Raw genomic sequence first — 18,745 nt, 5'->3', positions numbered from 1 at the left:
TAATATATACACCTTACACCTCGTCACGCCTGCCCCACCCGCCCGCCGCGCAAACAAAACAAATGCATTGTATGATTCTACCATGAGGAACGCTTACTCGACCAAGTTGTTGCCGAGTCCAGCCTCCACAACAAGGCTGGTAAAGATGGAGTCTCGGTTCTTGAGCAGGTTCTCGGGCGAGTCAAACTCGGCCACCTCGCCCTGCGACATGACGAGAACCCGGTCAGAGTCCATGATTGTGTTGATACGGTGCGCAATCGTGAGCGTCGTCACACCGTTAAAGTCGGGGCCACGGAGGATCTGCTGCACGGCCGCGTCCGTCTCGAGGTCAATGCTCGAGGTGGCCTCGTCGAGAACCAGAATCTTGGTCTTGCGAAGAAGGGCACGAGCAAAGCAGAGGAGCTGGCGCTGGCCAGAGGAGAGGTTGGAACCACCCTCGGCGACCTCAGCGTCCAGCGTGCCGCCCATGTTGCGCATAACGTGGTCCTTGAGATGCGAGTGCTCGAGGGCCGCCCACATGTCGGCGTCGGACGCCTTGCCAGTGGGGTCAATGTTATTTCTCAGGGTGCCTTCGAAGAGCTGGGGGTCCTGAGGAATAATGCTAATGACACTGCGGAGTGCGTGCAGGCCAATAGTCGAAATGTCGACACCGTCAATGACAATCTTGCCGCCGCTGCCTTCCAGAATGCGGAAGAGAGCAAGGGTGAGGGAGGACTTGCCGGCGCCAGTACGGCCAACGACACCGACACGGTGGCCACCCTTGATGTTGACGGTCACGTCCTTGAGGACTAGAGGGAGCTCGGGGCGGTAGCGCATCGAGTAGTCGTCAAAGTCGATAGAGCCAGTCGGAGGCCAGGTGGAAGGAGGCTGCGTGGCAGCAATGTACTCGGGCGCCTCGCTTGGAAGTTCGGCGTAGGCCGAGACACGCTCGACAGAGACAATGTTCTGCTCGACCTCGGAAGCAGTGCGAACAAACCAGTTGAGCGAGCCAGTGACCGAGATCGTGTACGACATGAGGATACCGACGAGACCGGCGTCAATGTTGCCATAGAGAACGAGGGCAGTGACCGACGCGAGGGCAGTGGAGAACATGAGGCACGAGCCAAGGAACTCGAGGCGGACGGCGAGCCAACGGTTGATGGCCATGGCCGGCTGGTAGCACGCCTGGTTGCGGTCGACACGCGTCTCGTTGTTGGCCTGGAAGCGGCGGGTCTGGTTGTACGCGCGGATGACGGGAAGGCCAGCAAGGGTCTCGCCGAAGAAGGTGAAGATGGGCGAGCGCGACACGGCGTCCAGACGCTTGAGCTCACGAGAGGTGGAGAGGTAGTAGCGCATGATGATACGGTAGATGAACGTGAGCGGGATGAGGGCAAATAGGACGATTGGCGCACCCCAGGCGAGAACGACAATGACACCAGCCACCTGGATGAACGTGCGACAGAACTGGCCGAGGGCCATGGGCAGGACTTCGTCAATGACGAAGATGTCACGCGAGAAGAGGTTGAGGATGCGGCCAGTTGGGGTGAGCTCGAAGAAGCTCAGAGGGGAGCGCATGAGCGAGATGAAGGCCTTGTCGTGCATGAAGCTGGCAGCGCGGAGACCACAGTAGAGACGAAGGGTAACCATGGCGAGGACGTTGAGCAGACCCGACGAGAAGCCCATGATGCCGTAGGCGGTGAGGTACTTGGCGACCTCGACGTTGCGGCCCATCTGCTGGTTAAGGGTGCCCCAGTACTTGAGAATGACGTTGGAGAAGATGCTCGAGCCTTGGCCGAGGGCGAGGCCGATGATGAAGATGGCGACGCCACCAAGCCCCGCGGCGGTGAGGTACTGCTTGTAGATGGAGAACTTGACGCTGCCCTTCTCGATGTGTTCCTTGGGCTTGGCCGACTCGCGCAGGTCGTGAAGAGCGTCGCGCTTAGCCTGGCGGAGGGACAAGATCGAGGCGCGGCGAGTGGCAGTGCTGGAACGACGGTCGGCGCGGCGCTTGCGAAGCTCGTCAGGCTCGTCGACACTGTCGGCTTCGTCCTCAGATGGGGTCGCAGAACCAACCACAGTCGGGGTCACCGAGCCAGACTCCTCGCCGTTCTTCTTGGCAGACTGCTTGCCGAGGCCAGTAATGAGCTTGAACAGCTCGGAAGATGTGTCGGCCATGGCGCCGTCGTACGTGTTGCGCTCGATGATGATACCGCGGCGAAGCATGACAATGTTGGTGGCCTGAGGGAGGACGTTGACGGCGTTGGTGCAGAGAATACGGGCCTTGTTTTTGAGAATACCGTTGGGGCCGAGAACGTGGTCAAAGATGTGGCGGCCGACATGGGCATCGACAGCGCTGAGGGGGTCGTCGAGAAGGTAGATGTCCGCACGGGCATAACACGCACGAGCAAGACAGATACGAGCCTTCTGGCCTCCCGAAAGCGAGACACCCTTCTCTCCGACTTCGGTCATGTGGCCCTCGGGAAGCACCGCAAGGTCGGCACGAAGGGCACAGGCGTCGAGAACCTTGTCATAGAAAATGGGGTCGAATCGATGTCCAAAGATGATGTTGTCCTTGACCGTGGCGGAAAGAATCCACGAAGTCTGGCTGAAGTAGGCGACGTCGCCACGGATGTTGACCGAGCCCTCGTCGCGGTGCATCTCGCCAAGCATGGCACCGAGAAGCGACGACTTGCCGTCACCCACACGGCCAATGACGGCCAGGAGTTCACCCTTCTTGACGTCGAGGTTGATGTCCTGGAGGATCGGCTCGACCGAGTCGCGGGCCCACCTGAACTCGCCATCCTTGATAGTGACAACCGAGTCGCCGACCTGCGCTTCGCCGTTGGGGTCGTCCTGAGGGTAGACGACCGTGCGTGCGTCAGGGTCAAGCTCATCCGCAGCAAGGAAGTCCTCGAGACGCTGGACGGACACGAGGGCCTCGATGATGCTGTTGATGATGTTGCTGAAGACGGCGAGAGGGAATGAGAGCAGGGTGAAGAGCGAGATGGCAGGGAAGATGATCTCGCTGGTGAGTGGGCGGTCGGCCGTGAAGACGAAGGAGCTGAATGTGGCGAAGGCGACAAGGAAGGGGACGGTGGTCCAGAGGAAGTTGCTGCAAGCGGTAACGATACCGATCTTGCGGAGCATCTTCAGCTCCTTGTTGTGGCGGGCGTCGAGGACCTTGTCAACGAAAGCCTTCTCCCAGCCGTACAGCTTGATCGACTTGATGTTGTTGAGGATCTCGCTCATGAGACGGGTGCGGACATCCTTGGCCGCCATGAGCTTGCGCTGGAGGCGCTTCTGGAGACGGCTAATGTAGGTGTTGATGGGCAGGGAGATGAGCATGACGGCGACACCGACAAACGACTGCCAGCCAACGAGCTGGTAGAGGGACACAAAGGCAATGATGATCTGGAAGGGGCCGGACCAGGCGATGTGGCCGTACTGAGCAATGTCACCGATGCGAACAGCGTCAACACTCTGGAGGTTGACAATGTCGCCTGAGGTGCGTCCAGACTTCTCACCGCTGCTGAGGCGGAGCGACTTGCGGTAGATGAGGGTGATGAGACCCGTCTTGATCCTCATGGTCGTTGAGAAGCAGCGGTCAAAGTACTGGTGGAGCAGAGCAGTAGCAACGTTGGCAGTGACAAACATGAGGATGGCAATGCCAAAGCCAGCGGCAGCCGGCATAGGCTCCTGGCCCGAGGTGTGGTAGCTCTGCACAAAGAGCAGCAGCCAGCGGAGGAGCTGGGGCTGCGAGAAGCTCAATGTGTCGTAGAGCGCCTTCATCAGTCCAGCGACGAAGTAGGGGAGACCGTACGCCTTGGCGATGGCGATCTTGAGTGAGGGACGCTTCTTCTTGCCCTGCTTGACAAGGTCGATCTGCTCGCGCCAAGCCTTTGCCAGACGTTCGGAAAGCGCCTCGGCCGAATCCGCCGGAGGCAGCATCCACATGTCCTCCTCTCCGAGGTACTTCTTTGTGCCGAGGGAAAGCAGCGCTGGGGTTTCAGTGGAAGCTCAGGAGACGGTTACTCACGCGTGAGCCAGGAGAAGGTGAGCCTCTCGTAGATGTTGGCGGTGGCCACGGGGCTCTCAATCTCGTCGTCGAGCTTGGGCTCGGCAACAGTGTCGTTCTCCTCATCGTCCTCGAGGCGAATCTTTCCACTCGACCACGGCGCGTGCCAGGCCTTCCACTGGGTCTCGGGGCAGTAGAGTTCAAAGCCAAAGGCAATGAATCCGATGCCGAGGCTGCTGAACCACAGTCCCTCACGGGCCAGGGTCAGCCTGCCGGGGAGGGTGTGGCCCAGATCGGGGTTGAGACGACCGGTGAGGATGGCCGTGCGGACGGTCACAGCCGAGATCAGAGCGTACAGAGGGAAGAACAGGAGGACCAGGGCCGAAGAAGTTCTTGACGTGTGGTGGTTGAGCCATACCACGTACGCGAAGACGACGTAAGTGACTGCCAAGAGCGCATAGTGAATGAATGCCCATGGCGACGAGGGGAGCTGGGGGGCTGCCAAACCGGCCGCTGCGGCCGCAAGAATGGCCGAGAAGCCGAGGAGAGCCTGGCGAGGTTAGTCAGTCTCTACGTCAGACCCGAGGCCCGAGCGTACGAGTCCGGCTTCGGGCATCTCCAATCGCGCCACAGCAGCAGCAGCAACAAGCACTCACCACCTTGGTCTTTGCCACCTTCTCGTTGCGGGCCGAGCGGGTGATCCAGTCGAGGCTGTCGGGGCCAGTCTGCTTGAGCTTGCGGGTACGGTACAGGATCTGCGCGAGGCCGACGAGGATGGAGAGGACGAGGGGCACGGGCTGGAGGATGGCGAGCTCGAAGCACTCGGTGAGGTCGAACTCGCGGCGGCGGGACACGACCTGGATGGGCCACGAGCACTTGATCGTGCCCGGGGTGTGCTTCTTGCCGCCGCTGTGGGCGAGGGCGGTGGTCGCGAACCACTGCGCAGCCGACATGGTTGGGGGAAGGCGGCGGAGACACCGATCGGCCGATGGAAATTTACCAGATGTCTACACCTGTAACCGTGTCCTCGAGTGAGCGGGCGAGGGGGGTGAGGGGTGTAAGAGAGCGGTATGCCGAGGTGAGGCCGGGCTCTGATACGGTCAATGCCTTTTGGAACGAGGAAAGAGAACGAATGAAGGAAGGAAGTGGGGGGGGTTGGGTGTGATTGTGACGCGCGGCGGAGAGAGGGGGGGTGGGGCGGGTGCAGTAAGCAGAACGTCAGTCGTCAGCCAGCCGGGCGACCCGAGATCCTAATACAGGCAACACTGACTTCCACTCCGGGCCGCCCTCCGCGCACTCCACCCCGCTCACTCCCCCCCCCTGACGACGATTTTGAATTTTAGGTGATGTGGAGGTAGGTGGAGGTTGTAGCGGATGTAGCCGACTAACACTACTACATACTACTCATAACGTGCTCACTAACAAGGACGCGCAGCGGGCTGCTTAATTGGTCCAAGAGGCCGGGGATCCCGAAGAGGAAGGGCTGGACAGGAGGCTGCTTGAATGAACGGCAACGTCTTGAGCAAGTGTTGAAGATACTCATGTACACGCGTTGTGTTCAGCCCGGCTTCACTGTCTCCATTCAACTAATTGCATTAACTCCCAAATTCTAATTCGGTGCCATCCCGAAATACAAACCAGTTGTATTGCCCAAAGAAGCCGATCCTATTTATTACGTAACTCTTGTAGCCTCCGCCACACGACCAAGCGTGCCTGAGAGGATTTTTGTATGAGCAGGCAACAAGTGACGTCCAGGCTGGGTGGTTGTGGATGCGCAAGTGAGCTGTTCAGGCTCACACCCATCTCATCTACATTCCTACCCACACTTACACCCCTCGCCACTACACAATGGCGAAGCGTGCTGCCACGACCACGGCTCCGGCCCCCACGGCGAAGAAGACCAAGGCTGCCGCTGCCGCTGCGCCTGCCTCGACTCGTCCCAAGCGCGCTGCTGCGACCAAGGCCAAGGCTGCCGCTGCCCCCGAGACCGTTGTCGACACGGTGAAGAAGATCGGCAAGAAGGTCGCCGCTGAGATCAACGAGGCCATCGACCACGCCGGCGACATCATCATGGACGACGTCGCCCCCACCCCCGAGGCCGCCGAGGTCAAGCCCAAGGGCAAGAAGGCTGCTGCCGGCCCCAAGGCCGTCGCCGATTCCAAGAAGCGCAAGACGGCCGACGACTTTATGGGAGCTGCTGAGAAGGCTGCGACGACAATCGTTGACAAGGTGGGAGCGGCGCTCGAGGGCGTGGTTAGGGAGTTTGGCGAGGCGAGTGGGCTCATGGAAAAGACAAAGGACACCAAGGGCAAGAAGGCTCCCGCTGCGGCCGCTGCTGCGACCAAGAAGGCCCCCGCGAAGAAGGCCGCTGCCGCCAAGGCCGCCGAGCCCGAGTCCGAGTCCGAGTCGTTCATCGGCGCGTTCGAGACGGACGAGGAGGAGGGCGGCGCCGACAGCTCGGACGACGAGAGCGACGCCGAGGACGAGGCCGTGCGCAAGGCCGGCAAGGAGGTCCAGGCCGGCAAGATCCCCCACGCCAAGGACGACAAGACTGTGCAGGCTCGTCTCAAGCGTGCCAACAAGAAGAAGGTGGGTAGGCGGTTAGGCCAGGCGTTTTCTAACCCGCGTAGTCTACCGCGACTGGTACCATCTTCCTCGGCCGCATCCCGCACGGCTTCTACGAGGAGCAGATGAAGGACTACTTCTCCCAGTTCGGCGACGTGACCCGTCTCCGTCTGGCGCGCAACCCCAAGACGGGCGCATCACGACACTACGCCTACATTGAGTTCTCGTCGCTCCCTGTGGCTGAGATTGTCGCCGACACGATGAACAACTACCTCCTCATGGGCCACCTCTTGCGCTGCAACGTAAGTCGGGGCTGTTGTGCAAGTACCTGACGGCGTCTAGGTCATCCCATCTGACGAGGTCCACCCCGAGCTGTGGGTCGGTGCCAACAAGAAGTTCCGCAAGGTCCCCCGTGCGCGCCTCGAGAAGATGCGCCAGGACAAGGTGAGTAGTGGCGGTGGTGCCGTGGCGCTGGAGTTGTTCACCGGGATCACTGTTGGCCGTGTAAGCCCACCAGTTGCTGACACCCCCCTCAGCCCAGGACAGCAGAGCAGCAGGAGAAGGCCAACGCCAAGGTGCTCAAGCGCCAGGAGGAGAGGAGGGAAAAGATCAAGGCCGCGGGCATTGACTACGAGTTTGAGGGCCACAAGTGATGTGTGGCTGTGGCGGTGACGGCGTTAGATCGGTGTCTGTGTGCTTTGGAGACGGAGACGCCTTGCATGTATGACTCTATACTTTTGCTCAAGTTTTGTGCAGCAGCTACTGCCTGTGCACGGCCGCACGCGTGTACGTGCCGTCTTGCCGCGCGCTCCTCCGTTCGCCCTAAGAGCCGTGCCGACAGAATCAATCCTTCGTTCACCCTCACAGGAACGACGCCAGCGCCGCGAGGCCTATTCCCGCTCAGGCTAATGTGTTCGGCGGCAGGAACAAGGACCGCCACACGTCAAAGCTATAAAGCTAATCGCAGACTGCATTGTGCGCCGCTGCATTGTCGCTCGGCCTGTCGCGACGCATCGACGCCAGTGCGACAATTAAAGTGCCCACTGCGCGGCGTAGTGTCGGCATGCGGCAGGGCAGGAAGTAACCTCGGCCGACATCAATCAATCATGCTTGCTGTGAGCAAGGCCAACGCCGAGAGCGTACCTTTGCCACCGCCGTGCCGCAGTAACTGACTGAGCGTCTGTGTGAACCGCCGCCGTTATCATTACGCTGCGCCGTGGGTTTGTTTCACTGCTACGCTACGTCATATTACATATGCGAGGAGTCGTGGACGCGGGCGTTGTGTTGGAGTGGCGAGGAGGCTACGACGGGTCGGCAAGTGCCGACGGGTCGGCAAGTGCCGACGTCCCGATGGCACCTGCAGGTGATCTTGCACGTTACACACGTTGTCGCTCTCTCTCAGTTGCCACTCGCTAGCCTCGTCCATCATGTGAGCGCAGCACTCTGTCACACACACACACAGGGGCTCTGAGCTGACTCAACCCACAAAGCGAACATCGCCCCCCGAGCGAGATCACTGCCCCCGAGCGAGAGAGTGTAAACGCTCCGATCACAGCACGCCGACGGACGGCGGCCGCCACTCGTAATGCCCGTGTAGATCGATTGTGGATCGAGTGTGGATCGTGAACGCATCAGTAGCTCAGTAGCAGCTCGCAGCTCGCAGCAGCAGCAGCAGCACCACGAGCATGTAATGGGCATTTCTACGCAGCTCGCTCCGTTCCAAGTCTGGAAACTGTGTAGGGATGCCGCCACAGGCACAATGATCTTTCGGTGGCTTGAGGCATGATCCTGAGCGCAGAGCGGGTTCGGCCTGCTATCGCCCGTTTGGCAGCGTGCCAGACGTGCCGCCGGTCAAGCGTTGGCGCAACAAAGTTCACCTTGGCGTCGTTGACTGTCGCGAGGTCCTGCGCTTCCATCGTTTCAAGGTGTGCGTGCGTCTGTCTGTCTTTGCCTCTCGATCGTGGAGCCAGCCAGCCTCGGCGGCAGCGGAACGCGCCTCTGCTGCGCCAGCCGGCCCAAGCCTCCCTTGGCACGCAAGCCAGCAGGCCAGCAGAGAGTCAGTCAAGCACGTTCTCTCTCTAGGGCCCGTAAAGGACGGCAACATGACACCAACGCCGTCCTGGCTGCCGATGACTGTGTTGCTCCTTCCTTGCTTGACATTGCTGCGCGCGAAGATGGATCGTTCTGTCAGGAGAGTGGGTAACGTAAAGGCACCTTTTCTAGGTGCATAGACGTCCGAGGCTGACAGACACTGCAGGCAGACAACCCGCCGTGAGAACAAGGGCAAAAGTGCGAAAGCGACACATGGGCGGGACTGTGGACCAACTCAGGGTTGCAGCCAGACGCATTTCTTCTGGTGCCATGCCTTGGCCCACTGGAATCCTCCTCAGGGTGATGTGAAGTCTTCCCTGACATGTTTCCCTGCTTCCATCAGTGGAACAGCGCATCAGATCCAAGGAAAAGAAAGTCCAAGGGGACGTTCAGGGTCGGCCCAAAGAAAACGAGGGGGACTGGAGGGTGCCCCTCTGCTCTTGTGCCCTCCCTGTCACTCCCCCCCTCGCAGGATGCATGTCTGTTCCGCGTTTGTCTGCCCGCCGTGTTCTCCCTCTTGCTCACTCGATGCTCTGGACTCTAGGCCCGTCCGGCCTTGGCAGAACCCGCTCGACGCTGCACCGTGGCGTAGCAAGGTTCCCACCCCATGCCCATGCCATGCCGCCGACAGAGTGCACAGACCGCCTCGGCGCCCGGCCGCCCCCTTCCTTGCTGTATCAAACGCTCTTTTTTTACCCTGGATTCCTCCCCTCCTCGCCGTGCGGTACAGCCTGTCAGTCTGCCGGCCGGTCGGCACCCCTTGCCTTGCTTGGCCTCCGCCTGCTGCTGCTGCCTGCTGGTGCTGCACTCCGAGGCGTACTCCTCCTGCTGCCCCTCTCCTCTCCCTGCCCGCTGTTGCTTCGCTGCAAAACCTGGACATTGTGCTGCTCCTGCTGCTGGTGCATGGTTGCTGGTTGCACGTCGAGAGAGAGCTGCTGCAGCCAGACAAATCGACAATGATCTCTAGACTCTTCTCCACAACTCGTCGCTCTTAGATGTGCTAGACAATCCTCACACGGCGACCACCACTCCTCGCACGCCCCCCGCCCCCGGCATACTCAAACGCCCCCCCGCGGCACTGTTCGCTGAGCGCCAAGACGCGCCTCCGTCCCAGGCGTCCGTCTCTCCCCCCTCTCCGTTCGCTGCGCGCCCCCCGTCGACCCCGGAACATTGTCACGACGACGACTACTACTACTACATCAGTCTCCCTTCCTTTACACACATCCCCACGCATACACACACATACACACACGACGCGCGCGCGCGCTCCGAGCTGGGCTCTCCCCCAAGCCGCACACTCGCGGCCACCGTTTCAGCCTCACCGCCATCCCCTTTGTTCTTGATCCCATCGCACGACTCACTCATTCTTCCCCGTCTGGCCGCGCCTTGAGCACCTACGCTCCTTTATCATTCCTTTGGCCGGCTAACCCAACGTCTATCGGGCTGGCCGAGCATCACGGCGTCTACGCGTCCCCCCCTGCACCTCCCGCCCCTCACCGTCGTCGTCTTCCTCCTGGCGTCTTGAGGTAAGTGGCTTTGACCGTGCTGCTCGTGACGCGCGCCACGATACGCCAAGGTCAACATGCGACATGCATCAACAGCCACGCGCAAGGGCCTCCGGCATGAGCAATTCCTAGATCTCAGATCAGCTGACGCCGCAGATAGCCATAGCTCGAGCGCCTCGCCATGTCGACACCACGACCCGATGATGAATCTGCCCGACCCCCAGTAGTCGGTCAGGCCGTCGAGGTCGAGGAGCATCTTCGTGAGGGTGGTATCGCGCGCCCAGCGAGCGCGGCGGGTAGCGTGGCGACAACAATAGGGACCTTTGCAACAGCTCATGCCGGGCCGTCAGATCCGCCGTCCCGCGCGTCGACCGTCCTGGGCAACCATCAGCACGAACACCCTGCGAGCGCTCGCACCTCTATCGATTTCTCACGACCCAGACCAGTATCTATTGTCACCGACGACGCAGCTGGCAGGATACCTACCAGCTCGGGGCTCGCCTCTACCTCTTTCGTCGTCACCACTCCAACAGAGGCCACCCATGACCTGTCACAGCGGGCAGTTGATGTCCCCGTGGCGGAAAGGATACCGCAATCCTCTGAGCTGCCGCAATCCGTTGAGCAACCGCAATCCTCTGAACGCCACGCCCAAACCTCCTCCCCATTTGCATTCTCATTCGGGTCAGCTGCTGCACAGCAACCAGAGCCACAGCAACCAGAGCAGCCGCAACATCCTACATTATCAGAGAAGGATGATGCCCTGCCCTCGTCAAGTCCCCCTCCGTACTTCGCTCCAGCGACAATTCAGTTCACCCCAGCAACACCGGCCAACCGTCCAGTGCCACTGGACATTGAGCCAATGCCACACCTCGAGACTCAGATCTCCCATGGAGATTCGGCAGACCCGCACACGCCAAGTGTGCCCGACTTTAGTGCACCTCCAAAGGAAAGCAGCCCTCAGCCCGCGGCAGCGCCAGTACCCCGCCGTTCTGTTGCCTGGGATCCGGCGACACAGTTTAGGCCTGATACCCTCGAGTCCACCTTGTCTGCCGGCGACACCCCGACTCAGCAGTTCTTCTCCCAGGCAGCGTCGGATGAGGGTCACGACGATGATAACGAGGACGACGATGACAACGTCTTTGCATTCCACAGGCCCACAACTGCCAATCCCGCGCACGACGCCGACTCAGACAAGGTCGACTTCTCATTACCACCGGGAAACCTTGTTTCTGATCACCCATTCGAGTTCGACACCGCCCACCCCCCGCCTTTGAGTGGGCGCGACAACCTGAACAATGGGGTTTTCTGGGCCTCCATTCGTCAACGTCGCGAAGCGTTTGGGTCGGACCATGGAACGTCTACTGCCATGCGCACGCTCACGACGCCGGTCAGGCGGCCAACGACCGCCAACCATCGCACTCCACCTGCGACGGGCCGTACAGACGCGACATCTGTCGTCACAAACGGCAGCGATCTTGATGACTTCGACACTGATCACCATTCTGGCCGTTTCCGTGCTCGGTCGTCAGTCGTCACCGACGATCTTCGCCCGTCCACCCGCGGCAACATGACCGAGCTCAGCGGCGACCAGACAGTTCCGGATGGCAGGACGACCTGGGGCGATGGTTTGGGTGGTGTCCTCAAGAGTGAAGAGGGCGACGACATCGACTGGGACGAAGACAGCCCTTACGCAGAAGTGCGAGCCTCGGTCTCCAACATTGACGACCCGCACATGGCGACCTTGACCTTCCGCTCAATCTTCATCGGTATCTTGCTCTCATGTGTGACAGGTGCTATCAACACCTTCTTCACCTTCCGTACTCCCTCACCATCACTCCCCGCCATCGTCGTCCAGGTTGCCGCTTATCCCATCGGCAAGTTTTTCGGTTGGGCGCTTCCTTTCCGCACTTGGAAGCTTCCACGTTGGCTCGGCGGCGGTGACTTCAGCTTCAACCCCTGCCCATTCAACATCAAGGAGCACACGATCATTGTCATGATGGCCAACGTCTCGATCATCCCCGCATACGGTCTCCACAGTGTTGTGGCCGCCAACCAGTGGTACAAGCGAAACTTCACCTACGGCTTCACCATCATGTACATCCTGTCCAGCCAGTTGACTGGATTGTCGATGGCTGGCATCGTTCGACGATTCGTTGTCTTCCCGGCCTCAATGCTGTGGCCAGGCTGCCTGGTCACAACCACGACGCTCAACATTCTTCACGCTGAGAGTGATGGCGCTGTTGGAGCCAAGATTACGCGTCTAAAGTTCTTCATCTTGGTTTCGGTTGTTGCGTTCTTCTGGTACTTTGTCCCAGGTGAGTAACTCAGTATGACTGCGACTGACGCCCCAGGGTTCCTCTTCACGGGGTTGTCATACTTCTCCTGGCTCTGCTGGATCAAACCGAACAACGCCACCGTGAACCAGCTCTTCGGCGTGACTACCGGCCTCGGCATGGGCATTCTCACCTTCGACTGGGCCCAGATTGCGTGGGTGGGGAATCCTCTGACTGCTCCATGGTGGGCCCAGGTCAACATTGCCCTGGGCTTCCTGCTGTTCTACTGGCTCCTCACACCGTTGCTCTACTACAACAATGTAAGGCCTGGAGACCGAGTGACGCTGACCGTCAGGTGTGGTACACTGCGTACCTTCCCATCTTGACCATTGCACCTGGGGACCGTTACCAACAACCTTACGACATTGGCAGGATCCTGACGCCAGACTTCAAGCTCAACACGACTGCGTACGCCGAGTACTCGCCGGTCTACTTAACGGCCGCGTTCACCGTGACGTACATGTTGGCCTTTGGTCTCACAACCTCGCTCATCGTCTACACGGTTCTCTACCACGGCAAGCGAATCTACTTGACCTCTCGGAACCGAAAGACCGAGCCGGACGACATTCACATGAAGTTGATGCGCCGCTACCCCGAGGTTCCCGACTGGTGGTACATTATTGCATTCCTTGGCTGCGTGGTTTTGGGCATCGTAACAATCGAAGTCTTCGCCACTGGACTTCCCGTATGGGGCTATGCCGTTGCGATTGCGATGGCGGCAGTCTACATCGTCCCGATCGGCATTATTTTCGCCATGACGAACATGGAGCCGACGTTCAACCTCATCGCAGAGCTCATCCCGGGTTACGCCTTCAAGGGCCAGCCCATTCCTGGAATGGTAAGTGTATCCGCACATGGGTTGCCTGCTGACCACCAAGATCTTCAAAACCTTTGCCGTCCAGACACTCGCTGAGGCCATGTACTTTGCAAGAGACATGAAGCTGGGACACTACATGAAGATCCCGCCACGGTCCATGTTCATCGCTCAGATGACGGCGTGCAGTATTGCCTCCTTTGCGCAGGTCGGCGTAAAGTGGTTGATGTTCACCAACATCCCCGATATCTGCACCCAGCACAACAAGTACCTCCTCACCTGCGCCAACTCGCAGACGACGTTCACGGCATCAGTGATCTGGGGTCTAATCGGACCTAATCGACTGTTCGACAAGGGTGGCATTTATCGGCCGCAGCTGTGGATGATGTTGGTTGGAGCGGTCCTGCCGATCCCGCTTTGGCTTTGGTGTCGCAAGTACCCCCGCTCCATCCTGAGAAACCTCAACATCACCCTGGTCTTCAGCGTCTGCCTCGCCATTCCACCGGCAACTGGAGTCAACGTCGCCATGTTCCTGGTGCTTGGCTTTGTTTTCCAGTACTGGGTCCGACGCTACTACTTTGCGTGGTGGGCCAAGGTGCGTTGAACGTCATCGACTATTGCTAAACCCCCAGTACAACTATGTCCTCGGCGCAGGCCTGGATGTCGGGACGCTCACCTGCGCGGTCTTCATCTTCCTTGTTTTGCGTTTACCTGGTGCAACCCTCAACTGGTGGGGCAACAACGTGTACAGGAGGAGTAAGTGCAGCCTCATAATCTTTGTGCTGACCATATCAGCCGGGGACTATTATGGAGCAGTATCCAGAATTTTGCCGCCGAACTCGACCTTTGGACCAGACACATGTGAGCGAATCCGCGTCTCCTCCCTCGTCTGGGCGCTGACAAGGCCGTAGGGAACGTCTAACCAGGTGTAACGCGTATTTTCTTTTCTTTTTTCTTTTTCATCTTGAGCAGGTTATTAGGGTGTGGGGGAGTGAGGGCAGTCGTGGTTGCGCATAATGGCAGATTGTAAGGGTAGTAGGATTTCAATGTGTCATGTTATGTAGGTCCTTGGCGCTGTCAGTTGGTTCAGCGAAGCAAGCGGGGAGTGTACAGGGGTGGGGCCGAGGTCAACGATTGCTGACGGCTGTGCGACATGCCTAAGACGCCTTGATGGGCGACGTTGTCGCCGTCCCCGTCACGCCGCATGCACCGCCTCGACGATCCCAGCGCAACACTGGCAACAGGCCGAGCTGCGCGGCGCCGCGGATGTGGATGAGGCCGTCCAGTCCGAGGTGTAGTCGGCTCCTTGATGGGCGACGGGCATGCCGTCCTCGTCCAGCCGTTCCCATCTATCTGCAGCCCCCTCGCCGGTGCCGCCAGGCCTTGTCCGGCATGACGCAACCTCCTAGCCTGTCTAAGACACGCCGTGTAAGCGTTCCTCGAGGGCGCCAACAGCCGAATCCTAGATCCCCGGCTGTTAGGCCGTCTTAAACATCGTCTTTGTCTCAGACAGGCCGGCGGTTGGGGTTCCACCAACTACCGTAGCGCCCTTGGCGGAAGCCAAACAGCCGTGTGTGAGATGTTTGTTTCAGACGAGGCGAGGGCCGCTCCGGTCCGTGCGGCGCATATGTCAGAGGCGGCCGGGCCGGGCTGGTCTGAGGTCCTGATTAACATTGAGTAGGTAGGCATGGCATTGTCGAGTTGTGCGGCGCGACGACTTGCTTATGACGACGATGGCTTGGACCTCCAGTCCCATTGAGTGGAGCCAACCCGGCGACTGGTCTGGTCGTGCAGCAAACAGCGTGACGCGTCGCGTCGGGGTCTGTCTGTGCCTTGCGCCAAGACTGTCGCGTGTGTACGTACGTACCGTACATGCAAGTAAGTACATGGCGACCAGGTCTCGCCACTCAAGGGGCAACAGTCGTCTGTCGAGGCGACTGCACACCTCCCTCGCTCGCTTCCTCACATGTCGATGCGTTTCGCAACAGGTGGAGCACTGGCCATGAACGTCATGGTGGTGGCCCGTGCACCCGCCACCTCCACACACACATCCCGTCAGTCCCGCTGCCACGCTGTCAACAAACACACAAACACACAAACAACATTGATCTCGTGCTCACCATCATCACCACCACCACGTCCATTGTTTCCAGCCTACTAAGCCACTGAGCCACTGATTGATGCCTGCCCGATCTGATCATAACATCTCACGCTCCCGTCGCAGACTAGGCCATTCAAGGCGCACCATGTGGCGGTAATGGCGTAGTAACACCTCCCGCTACTAGCTAGCGCTAACACGCACCCGGACCCGCAACCCTCAACCCACCGCGACACCGACGCGCCGTGCTGCACTGCGCCGCAACCAACTCACAAGACGTACGAATGTCCTGCATAGGCATGTCTACTCTCATCGTTGAGATCGTCAGGGCGACCGCGGCCGCTGCTGGCATGGCGTTCGCGTCAAATTCTACTACTGCTACTGAACAAAAAAAAAAAAAGTCTACAAAGGGGAAGAACACGTAACACGCGACGCGACGACGCGCAGAGCGGTGCCTGGGTCGAGTTTTGGAAAGAGGCGCTGCCCGGAAACCAAGCCGCGTGTTTGAGGGTGGCGAGTCGTACGTCGGAGAGACAGTGTGACGGCGGGGAAGCAACAAGCAAAAAAGCAAGCACAACAAAGCCGATTTGGGTCGGTCGGGTCCGTCCCAAGGTCAAGCTGTCGGCCGTCGTCGACAGGCCGAAGAAGGGAGGTGTTGTTACACGGAAGGGGAGGCGGGGGTCGTTTAAAGGTGAAAAAGAAGGGAGTGCGGAAGTTGCGATGACCTCGAAGACAAGGTTTGCACTCGAGGTCTCGGCGCGTAGGCGGGGTTCAAGAAATTAATTGCGTCCGGACACTGCGTTTCGGTGTTAGTGCCATGGGATGACGGCAATGGAACAGGGGTCGTTGACGTACTCACAGGTCGATTGCGTGTTGACGCAAGGGTCCCGAAAATGAACCACAAGTCACGTCCAAGGCACACCCGCCGTGGCAGCAGGCTAGCACTTTACTGGGCAGCGACCTCGACCTCGGCGGCGGGCTCGGCGTCCTTCTTCCAGCGAGCGGCGCCACCAGCGGAGCCACCACCGCCGAAGAAGCCACCCTGGGCCTCGGGCTCGGCGTCCTTCTTCCAGCGGGCAGCGCCGCCGGCGGAGCCGCCACCACCGAAGAAGCCACCCTGCGCCTCAGGCTCGGCGTCCTTCTTCCAGCGAGCGGCACCACCAGCGGAGCCACCGCCGCCGAAGAAACCGCCCTGGGCCTCGGGCTCGGCGTCGGCCTCGCGCTTCCAGCGAGCAGCACCACCGGCGGAGCCGCCGCCGCCGAAGAAGCCACCCTGGGCCTCGGGCTCGGCGTCCTTCTTCCAGTGGGCAGCGCCGCCAGCGGAGCCACCACCGCCGAAGAAGCCACCCTGGGCCTCAGGCTCGGCGTCGGCGTCGCGCTTCCAGCGAGCAGCGCCGCCGGCCGAACCACCACCGCCGAAGAAACCGCCCTGGGCCTCGGGCTCAGCGTCGGCGTCGCGCTTCCAGCGGGCAGCGCCGCCAGCCGAACCACCACCGCCGAAGAAGCCGCCCTGGGCCTCGGGCTCAGCCTCAGCGTCGCGCTTCCAGCGGGCAGCACCGCCAGCAGAGCCGCCGCCGCCGAAGAAGCCACCCTGGGCCTCAGGCTCGGCGTCGGCGTCGCGCTTCCAGCGAGCAGCGCCGCCGGCCGAACCACCACCGCCGAAGAAACCGCCCTGAGCCTCGGGCTCAGCGTCCTTCTTCCAGCGAGCGGCACCACCGGCAGAGCCACCACCACCGAAGAAGCCACCCTGGGCCTCGGGCTCAGCGTCCTTCTTCCAGCGAGCAGCGCCGCCAGCCGAGCCACCACCGCCGAAGAAGCCACCCTGAGCCTCGGGCTCAGCGTCCTTCTTCCAGCGAGCGGCACCACCGGCCGAGCCACCACCGCCGAAGAAGCCACCCTGGGGGTCGGCCTCAGCGTCGCGCTTCCAACGGGCAGCGCCGCCAGCGGAGCCACCACCACCGAAGAAACCACCCTGGGCCTCAGCGTCGGCAACAGGGGCAGCGACAGCGACAGAGGCGGCGAGGGCGACAAGGAGAGCGGCGGTCTTCATTGTAGGTTGGTGAAGTTGTTCGAGTTAAGGTTGAGGAGGGGTAGGGGTAGGGTAGGGGTAGAGTAGTTGTTGGTTGACCAAGAGGTGAAGCTGATTGACCAGAGGTGAATCGTCGCGTATGGGGGATCTAGGTCGGGGAAGATGGGGATCGACAAGGCCGGTACCAGCAGGAGCTTTATATGTCTAACGAGGGTTGGGAGGCACGAGGGGATGCCGGTGGGGATTGCGAGGGAATACGCGAGACGGTAGCACGATGGGGAGACCGATGGGATACGAGCTCTCGACTTGCGCGTCGGACAGAGGAATAACGAAGGAATAAAGTAAGTTTGAAGGAAAGGGAACTGGTCGAGCGGCGTTGACCCAAGACGCCTGGCCGTTGTCGGAGCGCGACAGGAGGACGAGGACGAGGCAACGTCACAACGTAGCTCCAGTGCCTTAGAGGACGCCGAGAGATGAAGGGCAGGAGAGTCTGGCCGACAACCGAGCTTGGCCGCCAGGGAGAGGAGGGTGTGATGGGCAAACTCAACGGTGCGGCACGAGCGGCTTGGGCATCGGGTGCGTTTCGTGCCGTGGCGACGACGGCTTGAGCTGCGGGGGAGGGAGAGGGGGGGGAGAAAGGAGGTGTGGCGCGTAGCGTGGTGACAAGGACAACGTTGGCTGGTGTGGATGACGCGAGAGGGGCAGGGCTTTGACTTTGGACCGGGTTTCGGTCCCTCCAAGTTTGGTCATGGTCCAGACCTGATGCGCACCTCTGTCTCTGGCCCGCTGGTTCGAAAACGGGCACGCATGTGGGTGGGCGGACGGGTTGGGTTTGGTCATTTTGGTGCGCTTTTTTTTTTGGACCTTGCGGTGGGGAGAGGAGAGGGGGGGGGAGGTGTGTGTCGCGTCGCGCGCCGTTGCATGGGTGTCGGCGGCGGGCTGACCGCGAGTTTGACCTGAGACGCATAGGATGGCAGCAGGATCCATGCCTCCGCGCCGCTAGGAGTCCAAGACGAGTCCTGGTGTGTTGAACCTTAGAAGACTAAGGTCGTCAGGTCCCCCAGGTCCGGTAAAGTTGACGCCACGTGCCTGTAAAGGATTGATGAACCTGCGGGGAATCGAAGGATGCTGAAATATTCATTGTGTCCGAGATTGTTCCTCGTCGCCTGGAGACGGCGGAGGCGCGGGGGGGGGGGAGGGAGGGAGGCAGTAGGAGGGCCAGGAGGGCGAGGGAGAGCCGAGGGCAGCCCCGAAAGGCCAAGGGGCCAAGGACGGACGCGACAACGTAAGCCGAAAAGCTCGCACAGGGGTGCCGC

At 60.5% G+C, this 18,745-nt stretch overlaps 4 protein-coding genes across 5 annotated transcripts; 2 read left to right on the top strand and 2 right to left on the bottom strand.

The window, feature by feature from the left end:
- Positions 1-50: 50 nt before the first annotated feature.
- YCF1 (Metal resistance protein YCF1) lies at positions 51-5,164 on the bottom strand. The gene is made up of 3 exons (XM_062776253.1): positions 4,651-5,164; positions 4,016-4,544; positions 51-3,977 (listed from the first exon to the last, which is right to left on the bottom strand). Exons 1-3 carry the CDS (start codon positions 4,945-4,947, stop codon positions 94-96), a joined length of 4,710 nt encoding a protein of 1,569 aa, XP_062632237.1. The 5' UTR covers positions 4,948-5,164; the 3' UTR covers positions 51-93.
- A 615-nt stretch (positions 5,165-5,779) lies between these two features.
- Positions 5,780-7,285, top strand: SPCC1827.05c (putative RNA-binding protein). The gene is made up of 4 exons (XM_062776252.1): positions 5,780-6,583; positions 6,625-6,861; positions 6,902-7,003; positions 7,096-7,285. Exons 1-4 carry the CDS (start codon positions 5,843-5,845, stop codon positions 7,210-7,212), a joined length of 1,197 nt encoding a protein of 398 aa, XP_062632236.1. The 5' UTR covers positions 5,780-5,842; the 3' UTR covers positions 7,213-7,285.
- Positions 7,286-9,578: 2,293 nt separating this feature from the next.
- pgt1_4 (Glutathione transporter 1) lies at positions 9,579-14,382 on the top strand. Of its 2 annotated transcripts, XM_062776250.1 has the most exons (8): positions 9,579-10,176; positions 10,312-12,470; positions 12,507-12,748; positions 12,784-13,326; positions 13,367-13,897; positions 13,935-14,058; positions 14,098-14,163; positions 14,214-14,382. In XM_062776250.1, the coding sequence occupies exons 2-8, from the start codon at positions 10,337-10,339 to the stop codon at positions 14,222-14,224; spliced, it is 3,651 nt and encodes a 1,216-aa protein (XP_062632234.1). In that variant the 5' UTR covers positions 9,579-10,176; positions 10,312-10,336; the 3' UTR covers positions 14,225-14,382. The 2 variants fall into 2 exon arrangements, with proteins under 2 accessions (XP_062632234.1, XP_062632235.1); XM_062776251.1 differs by having other exon boundaries at positions 13,935-14,163.
- Positions 14,383-15,676: 1,294 nt separating this feature from the next.
- On the bottom strand, positions 15,677-17,450 carry LOC62_07G009691 (uncharacterized protein; the record flags this gene model as incomplete). Its single annotated transcript, XM_062776249.1, has 2 exons — positions 15,677-16,196; positions 16,351-17,450. 2 exons carry the CDS (start codon positions 17,448-17,450, stop codon positions 16,172-16,174), a joined length of 1,125 nt encoding a protein of 374 aa, XP_062632233.1. The 3' UTR covers positions 15,677-16,171.
- Positions 17,451-18,745: the final 1,295 nt, after the last annotated feature.

This window comes from Vanrija pseudolonga, chromosome 7 (assembly GCF_020906515.1).
Source record: "Vanrija pseudolonga chromosome 7, complete sequence".
NCBI lineage: Eukaryota > Fungi > Basidiomycota > Tremellomycetes > Trichosporonales > Trichosporonaceae > Vanrija > Vanrija pseudolonga.
Note: the sequence above shows the minus strand (reverse complement) of the source record. Positions and strands in the feature narration are given on the sequence as shown.